Source organism: Zootoca vivipara, chromosome 3 (genome assembly GCF_963506605.1).
Source record: "Zootoca vivipara chromosome 3, rZooViv1.1, whole genome shotgun sequence".
Lineage (NCBI taxonomy): Eukaryota > Metazoa > Chordata > Lepidosauria > Squamata > Lacertidae > Zootoca > Zootoca vivipara.
The window spans coordinates 36,707,323-36,725,858 of NC_083278.1; the positions used below are offsets into that span (position 1 = coordinate 36,707,323).

Sequence of the window (18,536 nt, forward strand, 5' to 3'; positions counted from 1 at the left end):
AGGGCCCCAAACTTGGCAACAATGGCAGTGGTTGGCTGCTGTGACAAATTGAAGCACTTTTAAAATGTTTATTTCTGCCCGGCTGGCAAAGAGTTAACCCACCTCCAGCCTGACTGGCATAGAACTCTGATGGGGGCGGGACTGTGCCCGGTTTGAAAGGAGGGAGTGTCGGTTTTGGTGAGTTAGGAGGGAGAGGGAGGAAGGTGTGGGGTGGTGTTATGAGGTGGCTTGTATGAAGACAGTTAAGAGGCTAGGAAAACTTAAAGTTAAATGTTTGACTGAGTTTATTTTGTACAACTGGAACAAAGCTAATTAATAAATGACACGTTAAAGAATCACTTATGTTTTTAACACAATAAAACTTCATCTCTGTTTTTGCCAACAAGAGGTCCGTCTGTATTTTTCCATCGAGGTACCAGGACTCACAACCGTGGTGACTCAAGAGAGGGCAAAACTCACCTCAGGCAGGGAGGTGGTGGTTTGTGTCCTGAAGTTACACGGAGGAGGCTAAGAAGGGTAACCTGAGGTGCCAAGAAGTTGCCAGAGTGCATAGGGCAAACTTCTACGGTGGGGGGAATCCAACTGAGGGAGACCCTTTACTGGAGGCAAGAGGTTATTCCTGGGGGACAGCCTAGAGTTTCTCAAGGTACCAGGCCACGCAAGCTGGAAGGCTCTCCTTACTAAGAAACCCATTAGTAAAAGGGGTTTATTTTTTGAGGCGCCAGGAGAAGAGGGTAGGTGTTTTCCCCTCTGGATTCCTGTGTCGCAGTGATAGTAAGGTAGAGTGGGACCAGGGTCGTCACAGCTGCCATGTTAAATGATCCAAAATGCAATGCCCCATTTCATTATATATATATATATAGACATACATATACACAGTGGTACCTCTACTTACGAATGACTCGACTTACGAATGACTCGACTTACGAATGGAGCTCCATTCGCCATCTCGGATGCTGTTTAGATAGGGTTGCTTCGACTTACAATTTTTTTCGACTTACGTTACGAATGTGCGTTCGGAACGCATTAAATTCGTAAGGAGAGGTACCACTGTATTGCATTAAAACATTGGGCAGCCACCACAGATGAGATAGGAAATTCCTAGACAAATTGAAGTTGCATTATTAGGTAGACTTGGAACATGAGGGCATATTTGTACGAGTAGGTGCAACTCTCACTTCAACTCACTCCTTGGAAGAATGTCCAAATCTTTATTTACTTACTTACTTACTTACTTACTTACTTAGGATTGTCTCTCCTGAGCCCAAGGGGGAGAAAGTGGGGAGGCTGTAGTGGGATGAAGAAAAGAGGCAGCCACCATCATGTTGGACCCATATTATCAGAGCTGTTATATCTTTGTCTTGCAAGTTTGGCAAGGTTTGTTGCTGTTTAATTTTAGTTCACCAATGCTCAAAGAAGAGGCCTTACAATGGCATAGTTTCCTGGAACTTACTACTAGTTATTTGCATGACAAATTGTCCCCAATGACTGTTAACAAGCATCATTACTAACACAACTTGAAATACATTTTGAATGTTGTGACATTACACTACCATTAACTGTGAGAAAACAAAACAGATGATATGATCCTTTTACTGGGGTTAAACTCCTGCCAATAAAAATATATAACCTCATTGGTGGGTTTATTTTTCACATCCTGTTATATGAATATGCTAATTACTGTTATGAATTTTTCATATTACTATTTTCCTAAGGAATGCTTGGTATCAAATTAGCAGACTTTTAAAAATTGACTTCTCCCAGCAAATGCAAATTGCTTCTAGTTATCACTCACATTCTGTCTGATGCGCTATTCAACGTAATAAATTCATCTTTGTACTTTTTTTTTTTTTGCTCTGACCATTAAGTTATTTCTGATATAAAAATGAGAATTACTTTTCCTGGTCTGGTAGTTTTATTTTGACTTAACAGAACATTTTAGGGTTGCAATGGATATTAATTTAGAATGAAATGGAAAGGAAACTGATTCTCTGAAGAGAATCCAGGAAAACTTTGCTATAATGCTTATCTTAATGATTTGAAGACTACAGCCTGCCTTTCACTAGGGCATAAGCAGTGTCTTTAGTACCCATGTGCTGACTGTACAGTTCTCATGAGTAACACATTTATGCACAACGGTAGCTAAGAACACCGGGAGTTGTGGTTAGTACCAACTGCAGACATGGTGAAAATTTCACAGCATAGAAATAGGAAGAAGAAACCAGGGCTAATCATTTGTTAGCAAGAACATTGTACACCTCAAGGGGAGGTGGGCAGCCACATGGAGTTGAAGATGGGTAACTCTTAATTGTATTTTTCCTTCTAAGGCACTTGTTTAAAAACAGCCAAACAATGGAGCCAATTAGATCAGCAGCAAGTTAGAACTCTTAAAAATATTTACTTAATGGTTGACTCAAATTACAAAGAACAAAATCAACTAGTACCTTGATCTCTAAAATAATCATATCTCACATTGCTTCATTCAAGCCTTTTGTCTTGATTTCCATCCATTAAAATCCCAAAACCTCTTAGAATGAATGTGTGAGGCAACGTATACAATGGGGTAACTTACTGTACCAATTCAAGCAGCTGTGTCTGTTTCAAATGAACAAAGGTAATCCTGCATTTCCCTCAGTCTCTATTAAAACTAGAGTAGGGAACTTGTAGAGTAGGGACCCAGGTGGCGCTGTGGTTAAACCACTGAGCCTAGGGCTTGCTGATCAGAAGGCATAGCTGCCAAGTTATCCCTTTTTTACAGGGATTTTCCCTTATGCTGAATAGGCTTCCTCGCGAGAAAAGCGAAAACTTGGCAGCTATGTCAGAAGGTCGGCGGTTCGAATCCCTGTGACGGGGTGAGCTCCCGTTGCTTGGTCCCAGCTCCTGCCAACCTAGCAGTTCGAAAGCATGTCAAAATGCAAGTACTGTAGATAAATAGTAACCGCTACAGCGGGAAGGTAAACGGCGTTTCCATGTGCTGCTCTGGTTTGCCCAAAGCGGCTTTGTCATGCTGGCCACATGACCTGGAAGCTATACGCCGGCTCCCTCGGCCAATAATGCGAGATGAGCGCGCAACCCCAGAGTCGGTCACGACTGGACCTAATGGTCAGGGGTCCCTTTACCTTTACCTTTACCTTTAGGGAACTTGTTATTCATCTTTTCTACAGAAGGTACAACAAATTAGAATGGCAGCTTTTATGTAATTTGCTGCTTTAAAGACACTGATGCCACAACACCAACAGACTTTCGAGCTGAAGTGTTAATTAAGCCCATAGACTACAACAGAGTTACTGGAAGTTGGTTTCTGGGTTGTCTTCTAGGTTTTTTCTTCCCCATATGTGAAGCAAACACAAGACTCAGAAAGAAGTCAGTATTATTCTGCAGTTACTTGCCATGAACAGCAGGTGCTTTGCGTTGGAGCAAGATTAAATGCTGGATAGCAGGGAATTTGGAAAGAAATCATTTGACTAACTGCTGACCAATATTTCTGTGACAAGAACAATATCCTGCTTGTGCAACACACAGTAATTCTGCTCTATAAAAGACTAACTGGATAACCCAAGTTAAATCTGCTTTAAGAGTGGCATGTGGTTAAACAGGAAGCAGGTTTCAAAGTACGCCAGTCATGGAGATACAGATGCCAAATCACCGTACCTGTTTAACCAAGCCCTGTTCTTGTTGGACAGGTGACAGCAGAAGAACTCTAACCCTTCCCAGCTTTGTCTAGAAATAACTCTCAGGAGGTGGCTGTAGTCAGATGTAGTCAACATGAAATAGGAACGTCAGCTGCTAACAAATTTGTTCCAATGAGGTTTTTCATTGCCAAATTTAGCAGTTCGTCTTACAGCCTTGTTCTAGAGCAGGCATGTCAAACCTGCGGCCTTCCAGATGTTTTGGCCTACAACTCCCATGATCCCTAGCTAGCAGGACCAGTGGTTGGGGAAGATGGGAATTGTAGTCCAAAACATCTGGAGGGCCGCAGGTTTGACATGCCTGTTCTAGAGCTAAAAAGCTCTTGATCAATATATATTCCAAGGTACTTTACGTATAATACGTCTCAGAATTTGCCTTCCCGGAACTGTAGAGTTGGAAGGGACCATAAGGATCATCTAGTCCACCCCCAACAACACAGGAATCTTTTTGCCCAACATGGGACTCAAACCCACGACCCTGAGATTAAACACCTGCTGCTCTACCAACTGAGTTGCCCCAGGTGAGCTTTGCCAATGCTATTATTACTGGGTTAAGCCAGCCAGTAGCTTTTCCATAGGGATGTTTGAGACAGCTGCAGATTTTGATAGGTACAAAAAAGGATCACTGGAGCTAGACATGATCAAACACTGAAGCTGAGATTTTATTAACATGACAGCAAGTTATAAGGCACCGGGGTAAACTGGTGCAAACTGGGTAGACATGCTCTGTCTACATCACTGGTTTCAAGGGGAACAGACCTGATAGAGTCAGGTTTTCTGAAGGATTTTCATACAAACCTCTCTGGACCTTCAGATCTTTACCAGAGGCCCTTCTCCAGCCTGTCCCATCAAATGAGGTGAGGCAGGTGTCTACCAAGAAGATACCCCTTTTGGTGGTGGCTACCCCAGTTACGGAATGCTCTCACTAGCAAGGTTTGTCTAATGGCTACACCAAATTATTTGCAATGCCAGATGACCTTTTTATTTTCCCAGGATTTTTAGGACTGTTTGTTCCAAGGGCTGAAATAAACAGATTGTCAGCTGTTTTTAAAACTCATTTTTAGAAGGAATTGTGCTGCTTGTATTGATTTTTAAGTGGTAATTTGCATTGATCTCACTGTTCTAACTTTGGATTGTTAAATGTTTTTAATGGGCAGAGGATAAACAATGTTGAGATGGTTGATGGGCAAGTAGCAAATGTTTAAATAAATAAAATAGGTATCTCATTAAGTGTTGAGTTTGGAACAGGGAAAACCCCTCTGGTTAAAATGTGTAAAGCCTCAGATGGCTTTTCATAATGAGATCTAAATTCAAGGATGTTTTAGTTCTACTGGTTCAGATTAAACCAATTCATATAAAATCCCTACAGTAATTGGAATGCATGTTCTAGACAATTAAGTTCATAGGCAGCCACTGCCAAGTATTTACAGCAAATCTGGTATTCAATTTGCACATTACAGCAAACATACAAGTCAGATGTATGTACGATTCAATTTTGCAAGGAAGTGTGTGTATTTAAGGAAAGAAGTAGTGTAAACTAACACAACTGACTTCATATTCATTTCTGAGTCACTTGGTTTTCTAGGAAATGAATTTTACTGTGCTTCCAGCTGTGGGTGATCTTGGCTTTCAAAATCCTTCTACATAATTATTTCCGCACTTAACGTTCCTGTATTTTTCTGGTTCCCAAAAGGATCAAAGGCATTGGATGAGTTTTTTGCATTATCCCTTTTCAAGTCCTATTGAAAGTTTTCATGACTGCCACCCAAAACTGAGACACTTCTGCTAAAGGATTGTTTCATAAAACAAATGACAGCATTTATTCAATAGCAAATATTCAGATTGACAAACCAGTTTCACGTAAAATAACTTCCATATACATAGCAATTTAATAATTTAAGATCATTGGGCTGGGTTCTTACAATCTGGAAAGACTTCAGTGGAAATTTGCAAGAAGGGGACATCCCCCACATCCCACCGCAAGCAAGCTGTAACAGACTTGCATGACACTTCTTCCAAGTTTCTTTCTTCAAGTTTGAGTTCAGGAGCTCAAACACCACCTGAATTAAATTTAACGCTTCTTCCCCAATTAGGAATGTTAAATGGGGTCAAACCCTTGCTTTTAACCAAAGATGGACATTTCTGTACCGATACAGACAGCTGTTCCTGCCTTTTGAGACAGAAGCTCTTCATTTCTGTAGGAGCCACGCTAAGAGTTTTGGACCATACAAGGTGCTGGGCATAGAACAGAGCTGCACGCGGAAGAATTTAAAGCAAGACTTGCATAGGCAGCAGTTGTTTCCGTGTGGGGAAAAAGCGGCTTTAATGTAACAAAGAAGCCTTTTGCTGCTGCACATGTTCACATGGCAAGCACACCTGTTGGAACATACGGCGAAGCTTGAACGTGAAGCTGGGCTCAGAGCAATACAGCAAACATTTCAGCCGCGAACACAAAAGCCCATGCGCACCATGCGTGACAAAACAACAACAACAAACCACCAGGCAGGCCTCTTCTCCTTCCGAAAGCACCAGCACACCTGACATCCTTGAAACGTGAAGCTACTCTACCCTAAACACGTTCTCGCCAGGCAGTCTATACACGGTATGGACATGTTACAAAGCACACAAGCAGCAGATGCATTGGGTGAGGAAAGACTAAATGCGCATCATGGCACCTGTCCAGCCAGAGGCCAAGCCTCAAAAAGTCCTCTAGGCAGCACTGTTTTACATAGGTAACTTTTTTATAGCCATTATCTTCAAGTTAATCCACCGTAAAGGAAAACAAAAGGCTTCATATATACTTATGCATTCTGTGTCAGAAGCAACTTGTTTTTTTTTTAAACCAGGGATAGCGCTTTCAAAAGCTGTGTCCGCTCTGGACTGGCCTTGATGCACATGCAGTACATGTGTTTTGGAGACGCAGGATTAATTGGGAATGTCTGCACTGTTGTTCCGGTTCCCGTACTTGTGATGAATGATTAGCAGCACTACTCCGAGGAAAAAGCAAATGGAGCCGACGGTGATGTAGGCGATTCCCAGAAACGGATTCTTGCCCCCCATCCACGAAATGGTGCTCAAGATCATCCGTTTTCGCCCGTCAAAGCTATGCACAGGATAATCTGATTCGGGTATAGGAAAAACATTCACCAACAATGACTGGCTGGCATCATAGTGCTAACAAGAAAGCTTCCTATCGGCACATAAAGGAAGGAAATTGCATTATTTAGAAACAAACAAACAGCAAGTGTTCTGAAGAACATGCTGCATCGTAGTCAAGGCTCGATAGCCAGGGGGGCACTTGATTACTCGAAATATGAGCCAACAAAAAAATAGGGAAGCAAATTACTCAGAAACAAGTCTACTGGCTGAAGAAGTTTCAAGACAAGGAAACTGACGGGCAGAGGGGGCTACCAAAGATGTAGATCAGGGGTCCCCAGACTTACCGCGCAGTGGGTCGGTGCCCGCCGCGCCGACCGCGCAGCGGGCTGGAGGGCAGGGGAGTGCGTGCGCAGCGGGCCGGAGGGCGGGGGAGTGCGCGCCCGTGCGCATGCGCACACGCGCCCGTGCGGGGAAAAATAGCCGAAAATCGCATGTGCGCATGCGTATGGGCCTCCCCCGACCCGGAAGTGCATCGGAAATGACCTCTTCTGGGTCGGGAGAGGCCCATACGCATGCGCACAAAGGATTTTCGGCGATTTTTTGCCGATTTTTCAGTTCGTCGCTGCGCCGCGCGCCGTAAGAGCGGGCGGCGGCAGCGGGCGGCGGGGGTCGTCGCGGGCCGGATTGGGAGGCCGATTGGGCCTGCTTCCGGCCCGGGGGCCGTAGTTTGGGGACCCCTGATGTAGATAATATCCGAACCATGACTATTGTTAAAGCAGCAACGAAGCTATGTGTCTCTTTACTTTTGAAGGTTTTTTTGTTGCTGTTGTTTTTTGCACGAAAATAGATGGCCAGACCTCCTATTCCAAAAGCCACATGCAGAATTTATCAAAGAAAACCCCCATGGGCTTTGACCTGGTAGGAAACCAGTAAAAGAACCAGTAATTAGCTCCTCAATACACCCACCCTTCTCCATTCAATAGCCTTGTGCCATTCAGCCTTAGAGCTCTCCCCTCCTCACAAGGTTATGCTGTCCCTCCAAATACCTCTCAAACGCCCCTCCTCATCCAGTCAGCCTAAATATCAAGGTGTTCCTTTTCCTACAAACCAAAAAGGTCACCACCTTCTATTCCACCTCTGCATGAGCTGCAAATGCTGAGGAAAGAGCAAATTTAACTACTCAAAAGTGCGGGACACCAGCATTGCAGATTTTAGTAACAGTGGCAAAGAGTGAATGAAGCTGACACAAAGAATAGCAGGCCTCAGTAAGTTGGCCCCTTTGCCCTACTGAGGACACTGTTTTCTACTCCAGGAGAGGGTGTTGAGAAGCAGAAGTCTGCCATGGGGATCCCCCCCCCCAAAGGACCTTATGTTTGACCTAATTCTTGGTAAAGATCGCAAGGTGTGAGAATTATATACAGGGATGCTTTCTATTTGGTGTGTAGAAAACGACATTCTCTTGGGGTGGATGGGACCAGAAGTGGAAAAAAGTGAGTGCAAGGGGCACACCCTTCTCTCCCCTCTCCATGTGGGATGCCGGGGGAAGGACAGGTGCTTCTGGCCAGAGGTCTGAACTGATTACTTGCAGGGGACGTCTGACATGAAGCCAAGGGCCACAGATCAGCCAACCCTGCTGTCAATACAACCTAATAATAATAATAATAATAATAATAATAATAATAATAATAATAAGCGGACTGAGACATTTTGCGTATGCTCCTTTGTGACCTTTGTAGATTTTTCATTCAGCCCTAAAATGGTTCTTATCTGCCTACTATGCTACCAATAGTTACCTACAGCATTTAATGACTTCAAGGTTTACCAGAAAATTCAATAAAAGACGATTACAAGGATTACTGACTGCAATTTCTTAGACCTTTTAATAAAAGGATACTGTATGCTATTTCCAAGGAATAATTCCCAGCTGGTAGAGTAGGCCGTAAGTTATCTGGTCTCTCTATAAGGCGATATAGCTTCCGAAATGTAGGCAGCGCTGCAGTACGCATCCACACAATGAAGTCTTCATTGATGAATCCATTGTTGTCTACATCCGTGTCTAGCTCATACACTGGTTTGGGCCAATTGACAGGTTTTGCTGTGCCTTAAAAACAAAAGTGCAAAGCACTGATATGAGATTATTATTTTTCTTAGAAAACATGCACCTTGGGGAACAAAGCCAAGCAATCAAACAGAAGCATAGTTGCTATGAAATAATTTGGGAGTGGGGTGGAGAGAGAGACAAGAGCTATCAATATATTAGCAGAACAAGAAGAAAGCTAGTAACAAACTGTTTGAATAGAAATTTTAGACATTTGGAAGGAGTGAGAATCAAGCAAAGCAAACCCATAAATGAACTGGCATACAAGAATGTACATCTAACTTTTGTTTACAGTTTTCCCAACAACTTGTACTAATCAATACACTGTATCCCATTCAAAACACACTTAGATTACGGATAGCTAACAACTTAGAGGCATTTAATTTGCGTGCCTTCAGCTTTACAAGCTCGGCAAATTTTCTTTTAAAAATTAAGAAGGGGGCATCACCCGGAGGAAAAAAGACTTTGGCAATCCCACCTACAACTGAACCCAATGTGTTTTGACTATATAGTACACAATTTTGGCTTTATGCACTCTCCTCGGATTGTAACCCACACATAAACTGAGAATTGACTCTTTTATTATTTTTCTGGAAAAATAATTCAATTTCTACTTCAGCCTCCCCAATGATACCTTCCCAGGAAGGTCTCAATCCAGACTGGAGTCTTTACGTTCTCTTATACATGGACCAATTCATTGTGTTATCATTTTACCTTGGAAAAGTATTGTCAGATCCTTTGTAGGTCCAGTAGGATTCCTGAATTTCACATTTTTGTCTGTCCACCAAGCAATGCCTTGTTTAGTCAAAGGAATAGGTATATATTTGGTTTCATTACGCTCAATACGATACAGTGTCAATGTATCTAGAAGGAAAAAACAAATAGACATGCATCACTTTCAAGGTTCATTTTCACATTTAAAAAAACAAAGAAACCCAAAAAACACAAGCAATGGCATGTCTTTATTTACACATACGCCCACACTCATAACTTGAAAGATAATATAGACTGTCAGCCCAGTCTAAAAGTCCTCCCACATCATGGGCTGCTGACGTGTCCCTGAAGCCTCAGTGTGACACATAACAGAGCCAACCAGTTTACTGAAATTAGCATGACAGCCATTTTTAGGAAGCTGCTTTGTACCAAGTCAGAGCATTGGTTCAGCTAGCTCAGCATTGTCTGCAGTGATTGGCAGCAACACTCCAGGGCTTCTGGCAGGAGCCTTGCCCAGCCCAACCTGGAGATGTCAGGGACTGGACCTGGGATAAGGACCACTCCTGCCGTAAGATGTGTAAACACTTAAGAAATCTAACTGCTGTGGACAAGGCTTCTATCAGCAGTACTGGGCTGGGGGGTTGCACAGTGCTCCCTTCAGGTGTCTCAATCTATGTGCATGTACTGTTGATGGGAAGTATGAGAGCTTAATAGATATCTCCTTGCTTTTATTCAAAATCCAATGCAATATTTATATCATATTTACAAAATCATACCATTAAACATGCTGTTGGCAATAGCGCCACAAGGAGCAATAGGCTTGTCCCCGCTGGTGCGGTAAGGCTCACATTCCTTACTGGGGTGCTAATTGGTAAAAAAAGAAAAGAAAAGTCTTGATTACACACTAGTCAGAAATATAATCAACACAGCAGACTGCCTAACCGATACCACAACAACCCTTGTTCTTAGGTTCCTTGCAAAAAAAAATAAGATAAAAAATACGGTTTCAAGTTACAGGACAAAATGCTTTGGCAAACATGCCAACAACTCTGAAGCACTCAGTCAGCAGTTGCCTGCAATCAACGCTACAAGTCCCAGTTCTGCAAGATAAATAAAGTTACAAAAGAGAAAGCCAATATGCTGCACTAGGGTTTCATCGTTAGTGATTTAAGGATATATCTGGAAGGAATACAGTACTAGGAAGGGTATTGTAACTGGGAAGGCAAGCTTTTTGTGTTTTTATATTGTAAACTGCCCTGTGATCCTTGGATGCAAGGTGGAAAGAAATTAATGTAACCACTCTTGAATGTAGCCACAAGTTATAGAGAAAGCAGTTGGGCACACTACTAGTATATCAAACACTGTAAAAGCTGGACGATGTTTACATTTGCAATGAATTCACATCCTGCTGCTTGACTACTAGTAACCAAAATAATGATTACAGAGATAATGACCAATTTTAATTCCAGCTATTTGCTTCTAGTAAATAAGAGAAAACAGACAATTATCTAATACTGTATGAGAATGTAATCTCTCTCTGAATTGTGGCTGTAACATGACATCTTAAAAGAGGGTGCTCCACTTCTAAACAGACCCAAAGAACACACAGCCCACATAGGCTTCATTCTGCATGGCAGAGTGAGGTCATGCAAGTGCATTGTTCCCCCCCCTTTGCCTAATCTTATTATAGCTATCTAATCACACTTAATTCTTGCTCTGTGAAGGACATGTTGAGTAGCCTACAATCTCACTGTTAGAGAGAAAGAGAGAGAGAGAGAGAGAGAGAGAGTTGACACTCTCTCAAGTGTCCTTTGCTGTAGCTACTCACTACCAAGAAGGAAGAATAGTATCTGGGCACACATCAAAAATAGCACTATTTCCTGCCCACACCCAGCAAGCAGTTTATTTATCTGGACATTTATATCTTGCCTAGCTATGATAAACATCAATCACAAGACAATATATAAATAAAACTTCAAAAACTAACATTCAAACAGTAGTAAAACAAACTATCTACTCTATAACATCTTTCAAGTAGAAATAAAATTCTTATAGACAACTGCTTCTATAAATCTATCATCAGGTTATTGAATAAAAAAAAACAGGTTGGACTGTCAGTGAGGCATAGAATGCTCCCGTTTTCTTTTCATCAGATGTCAAAGGAAACAAGGAGTTACAGTAGCAGCCAACCTTAGCACCCAGCGGTAAGAGGTTCTCTCAAGCACATTCCAAGAAAGAGTGCATGGAAATACTTTCAAAGACCAATAAGGAAAAGTTCACCCAATAAGAAGCTAACAGGATAGAGGGAGTCTGGATTGCTGTAATTAATGTGAAAGTAAGTGTTCTGAAGTAGTTTCTACACATCAGGTATAGCATACTAGGCAGCAGACAGATACAGTGCTCCAAAACAGCCTAACTTGCTATTTAAAGTCAACTAAAAATTATGTTTTTAAAAAAATTAAGGGATCAATTGAACACATGGGGATGATTCCCATCATATGGATTCTCAGTGGAAGGGGGCTCTCTCCCCCCTTCAGTCCAAGATTTCACTGGAGAGCACAGGAGTGAATGATGAGAATGTCACCTTCCATCAGCGTTTTTTCCACCTGCAGCTCTTAAGTTTTCTCAGTCATATAAGTGGGACCTTTTGCAGGCTTATTTAACACACATAGAGAGAGGGAATGGATGGTGGACAGGAGTCAAACAGTGAAGCCTACGTAGAGTTCAATTACGACAACATAAAATAGACACCAAATGACAATCTGTGCATTTTCCCTTTAATGTTTAAAAAGCAATCGTGTTTTATGTATCAGAAGCCAGAAACAATGTCATTATATGCAAAGAGTTTCACTTACATGTAGAGAAGTGTTATCTCCATTTAACTGGCTGTCATCCCGAGACTTCACATAGCGACGGTGGTTTTGATAAAAGTTGGACAGTCCATAGTACATAAACACATTGCTCTGCAATACACAAATTAAGATGCTTCACCAATGTGCACAGTTAATGGTGGCTCTAGATGAAAAAATGCTACAATGAATATCTGGTTGTGGGAGGCAATTGTGGGACAGGATTACACCTTCAATCTCTTAGAGCAGAGGTTTTCAACCTTTTTGAGTCCACAGCTCCCTTAACCAACTACCAGTACTTTCTTTCTGCGGCACCCCCTGTGAGGCTCAGGAGCCCAGTTATGTCACCCCTTGTCTGCAGAGTTGGCAGCGTCTCACACTTTTTTCAAACACCTTTCCTTGTGGAGTGTTCCCTCAGCTTCCTCTCCTCTCTCCTCTCCTTGGGAGTCCTCTGGGCAGCTGCTGCTGTCATCCCTGGTCTCTGAGCTGCCCCCACCCAAAGAGTGGTGCTTCCCAGAGGCACCATTCACCTGCAGAGCTTATAGCCTGGACTGCTGTACTAAACAGCTGTGCAAGCCTTTTGGAGGCAGAGACGCAAGGGGGCATCAGAGGAGGGAGGGAAAGAAAGAAAGAAAGAGGGACAGAGGTCAGTGTTGCCCATAGCATGCCTGATCATCATTCAAGGCACCCCAGGGTGCCATAGCACACTGGATGAAAACCACTGTCTTAGAGCGAGTTTTGTTAATAATACTGTATCCTGTACATTCCAATACCACTGCAGTATGTCCACTGGTTTATTTGATTTTGAATTTCTTCTTACTACTAAACCAGCTGTTGAGATTTTTCCCCCAAACCATTCTCATTTACCATGAATAGTATTCAACTAAGTTTTACTCAGAGCAGAAAATTAAAGAGGCTGATATGAAAGAATTTCAATTAGGCGATGTACATGAGCACAGACAGACAGTTATTTTGCCATATATACACACATATAAGGTAACAAACCTCAAATGGCTGATCCAGTGTAAAGTGTATGGTGCACGTGCAAGGAGGTGTACTGTTCCAGGACACATTTAAACACTTGTTGCAGGGACTACCTGGCTCTGTTCCTGTATAATCAATCTGCAGAGAAAGGACAGATAAAAATAAAGAGAAGAAAAAAGTTTACTATAAAATACAAGAACACCAAACCACAAACATAAAGAAAGCTGTAATTACAGGTAGGTAGCCGTGTTGGTCTGACGTAGTCGAAACAAAAAAAAAAATTCCTTCCAAATTTTTTAAAAAATCCATTCCTTGCTTATCCCAAGATGCTTCTCTCTGGGAAGCTGACACACATGCAGCCTTGGAATTACTGACAAAATCTCACCACTTCATAATTTATTTAAAATGAAAGCTTCACTTTTGTTTTCTGGTGTAATATCAGGGCTACATTATTAGTGGAAAATAAGGAACTACACAAACAAGTCTTACCAAGAAAGGACAATATAAAACAGCAAGTCAATGGTACTTCCTAGTTTTGTCCTTAACACCTTAAACTCTTAAAATATTTGCAGTGGGTTTTTAATATTTTCAGAAACATTGACTGCTATTCTGCTTAAATGATGGTACTAAGAGAGGGGAGAAAATCTGTGCTGTACTGGACACATGATTATGGTCCATTATATTTTTGTCCTAAAGCAAATCTAAAACAAGGTCTCATTTTAGCAACGGTACTGGAGCTAACAACATCTCAATATTGACAGATTTGCTTTGTATCCTTAAACATGGAAACAAAGGTGCTTATTTTTAGAAAGCTATTAACAGCACACAGTGAGTAAGGGAGGACATTTAAGTACATGTCAACCTTGTCTTTGGTTTTAAAGCAGTTCAGAGTTTAAAGACGAATATCTCCCTTAATTAGAGACCAATACAGAGTATTTGTTCAGGAATACCATTATGAACTTACATCACATGAGATCTGTCCCCTATTTTTTTTCTATATATGTATTCTGTTTGAAGCAAAACAACTGTGTATTTAGTCCTAAAGAATGGTAAATTTACATATTCTGAATAAGAATTTTGATACTGTCGTTCCATAGTCTTTCTTAACATACAAACCATCAATGTATACCATAGCAATGCTCCCCCTTTAAATGTTTGTTTGCCACAGTAATAATGTATGCTTGCTGCAGCAACAAAAAAAGAGCACATTTAGCAATGTATCCCGGTTTTGGCCCAAGCTATGAAGACTGGATTAATTACACTGCTTGAAGTCTGCACTGATAGAAAACTACCACTACATCTGTATATCCTTTTCTTCAACTTTGGCATATTCATTATGGGCTGTATCATGCACTGCACACGTCAACTACCCTTTCCTATCCCTTTTGCACAGCTCAGATCTGCTCCAGCAGGTCTCTTGGCCTTCAGAAGCAGATTTTGAGGAGTGGGTGGGTGGGAAGTAGCAGGGAAGAATGCCATTATGCAAGCAAGACCTTCTTACGTGTCTAGAATCATACCTGAACTGCCCCTCACACCAGAGGAATTTCGTTTAAATCCACTTCCCCATCTTATGGTAAAGGATTCTTTTTGGGGGGGAGTCACTTGAAAGCAAACCAACTTTTCTTTTTTGCAACAATCCAATGGAAAACAGAAGTAATACTGCCTTCACCTCACCCTCCTCGGGATATGTACTTTTAGCTCATGAGGCATTCTCCATCATCCAATTTTTTCAAGCAATATGCCAAGTTTGGTTTTAAGTCTCTTGCTTCCCTTTCATGAACATTTCTTGCATTTCAAGTCACCTTCACAATTCTAAAAATAGAAGCCTTGGTGCCTATTTTGCAGCAAGGCCACTTCCCCTAAGCTCTACATTCACCCATGACTTTCTACAAGCAGGAAATATTGGAGAGGGGATGAAATGCATCCAAACCAAGAGCCACTGCAAGATACAAAGCAAGCCACCGGGTCGAGTGGAGTTTGCCCAATAGCTAATTTCTCAAGACACTGCTGTCCATTTGAGGCCCACAACAAGACTCTCAAATCAGAATATCAGAGAACTAATTAACATTACCATGTGCAGCCAGAAAAGTATGCCTTTCTCAGGCTGCAATTATGTCAGTGTGCAGAAATAATGCTGGTTGCATAGGGGCTACCTGCCTAATTGCTGTACCTAATGACATAGTAACACACACAGAAGAAGTAGGAAGAACTGCAACTGTTTCTAAGCTCTTGATATGATCAAACAGAATGATGCAGTTGTCGTAACTATACATTGATCAGCTACGTCCAAGACAAAAGAAGCTTCCTATAGGTTTCTATGCCTGTTGAATAGAATCAGGAGGTATTTGCCAAGACATTCACTGGGCATTTCTCCCTCAATTATACCTACACACACGCACCCCAAATAAAAAGGTGGGAAAGCCCTGCATCCATTATCATAATACATAAAAGGCTTTATGCAGGTCTAGTACACAGTTCTGGTCAACTGTCTGCATCTGGCCCACAATATTTCAGCTTTATTGGGGCTAAAGGTGCGGCTTTGTGGTCTGAACAGGAACATATGAATAATCCTGCTGGATCAGGCCAAAGGCCCATCTAGTCCAACTCTCTTTTCATAATGGCCAACCAGATGCCTACAAGAAGTCCAAAAGCAGGACGTGACCACAACAGTATACTACCTCCGACAGTGGAGGGAGAACATAGCCAAAGTTGCTGGTAGCAACTATCCTCCATGATTTTGTTGAATCTTCTCTTCAAGCCATCACTACATCTTGTGGGAGCACTACACCCCATATCTTGTGGGAGCAAATTCCATAGTTTAACTTTGCACTCTTGGGTGTCTATTTGTGGGGGGCAAACCTTCCTTCTCAACTTGCATCAAAGTACAAAGAGGATTGGTTTTAAGTGGCCATTAAGAGTGGCTTTAATTCCTCTTAATTGTATCCCCCCTCCCACTTATTTCAAAGAGTGCACTCTCCTGACATCAGTTCTTTTGCATTGTTGGTTTTACCCATTGACGCCTTTGGCCTTATTGCTCCCTTTTCATCCCTGCATTTCCCAATGTTTTTTTCCCAGTCCCTTGCTACTTCTTGCTTCTCTTCTCCCTCCATCTCCCACACACATCTTCAGTACTTCCTTCTGGCTTAACCTGCATTGTCTTCCTCCTGCATCAGCCAAGCTTTATCTACAACAGAGCTTGCCAAATCAGCATTTCAAAACACCAGGAACTTGGTAGTAAACGGCAAAGCAAGAGGATAACCAAAATGAAATGACATAGACTGCTCCTTTATAAAAAGTTAAGATCCAATTGCAGAAGCAGTTTTTATTTTCTCTAGTTTTGCATTCTATTTAATACACCAGTTGCGTACATTGCTGCTCATTTCTATTTGTATGCATTTTGTCCATCTTCAATATGCGCTTTATGGAAACACTTCTGTTCCTTTGCATCCCTTGGATTAATTGCATTTTGGAAATAGTGAGTTATCTCTGAAAGGCCACCAATATGTTTCCTTAAAACAGAACTGCAAACAATGGTTAAAAACTATCCAACTTAACCCTCAAAGACCCATTTTCCCTTGAAACTCTTCTTCAGAATAATAGCCAGGGGTGGGGGCAGTACAACCATAACAGTTTTTATGGAATTATATGGAGCTTTCCTGTTCCTATACACCTCACACACTTCTCAAACCAATAAAGCAACTAGGAGAAGGAACAAAAAGCCACAAATTAAACAGGCCTTAGGTTGTTAGTAAAGGCTTTATTTGTGTAATTGTTCCTCACATGCCTCTTTGTGTTTAGCCGACACATGACCCATGCCCATGTAATATAAAACTCATCAGTGCCCAAGGTGCTTGCACTGCTAGTGCGCTAACACATCACAGGTGTGGAACAGCACACATGATACGCCTGCCCAGGTAACGGCTTTACCTACACGCTGGACAAGTCAGCCCAAAATGACAGAAAACGTGAATCAGCCCCAAGTTCCCACAGACACTGCAGCCACCAACCAGGCACCACCCAGAAGTTCTTCTCTACAATATTTGGGCGCTGACAGCTGTATCCCAACACCACCCAGAGACCACCAGGTTGGAGACAGACGCGCTACTTGGTGCCCTCGCCATCCTCATCAATTCCTCTGCATCATCATCACCACAAGCGCTTATTATTTCTTCCAAGGTGCTTGACAGTGTCAGACCTGCGATGATAAAAAAAAAACCTGCCCTATCCAGTTGGGCGGCATATTTCTTCCAGGTCGAAAGGGATAAAGTTGGAAGACATTTAAAGGATTTTTCTTTTCTTTTTAAGGCTTCTATATATAAGCCAAAATCAAAATGTGTTAGTTTCCTTGTTGCCATGCCACTCACTGGCTTACAATGTTTCACCCCACGGCGTTTGCTCCCAATAAGTGGGGGGCTGCCCCCTTCCCCTTCTGACAAGAGGGGGTGAGGACCTCGCGTGCCCCCCAAAAGTGGGGGTCACCCGCCTCATTGCCTCCCTGCCCGCCCCCGCTTACCTCGTACTCTCGGATGTTGTTGGAGGTGACGAAGATGCCGATGCCGATGGGGATGAAGATGAGGCCGATGACGAAGAAGGCGGGCAGGACGGTGCCGGCCGTGAGGATGGGCTGCCAGGCCGGCAGGCGCTGCTGCTTGAAGGCGGTGTTGTCGGGCTTTCGGCTCTTGACTCCGGCCCCACCGGCCACGCTGACCCCGACCCCGGCTCCCCCCACGCCGCTGCTCCCGGGAACCTGCCCGTCCACCTCCTCCTTCGCGTTGAAGTTCATCGCCATGGAGAGTCCGGGCTTCTGGGTCGAACGCTAAAGAGAGGCGAGGAGGAGGCGGCAGGAACTGGCACTACGGAACCTCCACTCGCTCGGTATAAAAGCAGCTCGGACTGCGCTTGCGCAAGCAGGCCGACGACGTCAAAACAAAGTGGGGAGGGGTGAAATTCCGAACGCCGCCGCCGCCAGCGACTCCTTCTGGGCATGCCCTCTTCCGCATCGCTCGCACGAAGGCTCCCTACGCCTGCGCCGAGCGATGACGCGCACTTGCCGCGTAACTCTCGACTCCGGAACTAAGTCTGGTTCCAGCTCCTCCTCCTCTT

The 18,536-nt window shown here is 42.8% G+C and overlaps 1 protein-coding gene across 1 annotated transcript; it reads right to left on the reverse strand.

Annotated features, from left to right (window-relative positions):
• Window positions 1-1,800: 1,800 nt before the first annotated feature.
• Window positions 1,801-18,373, reverse strand: TMEM30A (transmembrane protein 30A). The gene is made up of 7 exons (XM_035109588.2): window positions 17,947-18,373; window positions 13,455-13,571; window positions 12,456-12,563; window positions 10,377-10,464; window positions 9,601-9,750; window positions 8,683-8,889; window positions 1,801-6,808 (listed from the first exon to the last, which is right to left on the reverse strand). The coding sequence occupies exons 1-7, from the start codon at window positions 18,220-18,222 to the stop codon at window positions 6,615-6,617; spliced, it is 1,140 nt and encodes a 379-aa protein (XP_034965479.2). The 5' UTR covers window positions 18,223-18,373; the 3' UTR covers window positions 1,801-6,614.
• Between the last annotated feature and the right edge of the window lie 163 nt (window positions 18,374-18,536).

Bases quoted from the DNA above. Each gene is read 5' to 3' on its own strand.
- TMEM30A (XM_035109588.2), bottom strand. From the start codon at position 18,222: ATGGCGATGAACTTCAACGCGAAGGAGGAGGTGGACGGGCAGGTTCCC. The intron at 10,465-12,455 runs GTAAGTGAAACT...TTTACCAATTAG, and splicing joins GAGATAACACTTCTCTACAT to CACCCCAGTAAGGAATGTGA. The intron at 6,809-8,682 runs GTATCCTTTTAT...TACCCGAATCAG, and splicing joins TTCCTTGGAAATAGCATACA to ATTATCCTGTGCATAGCTTT.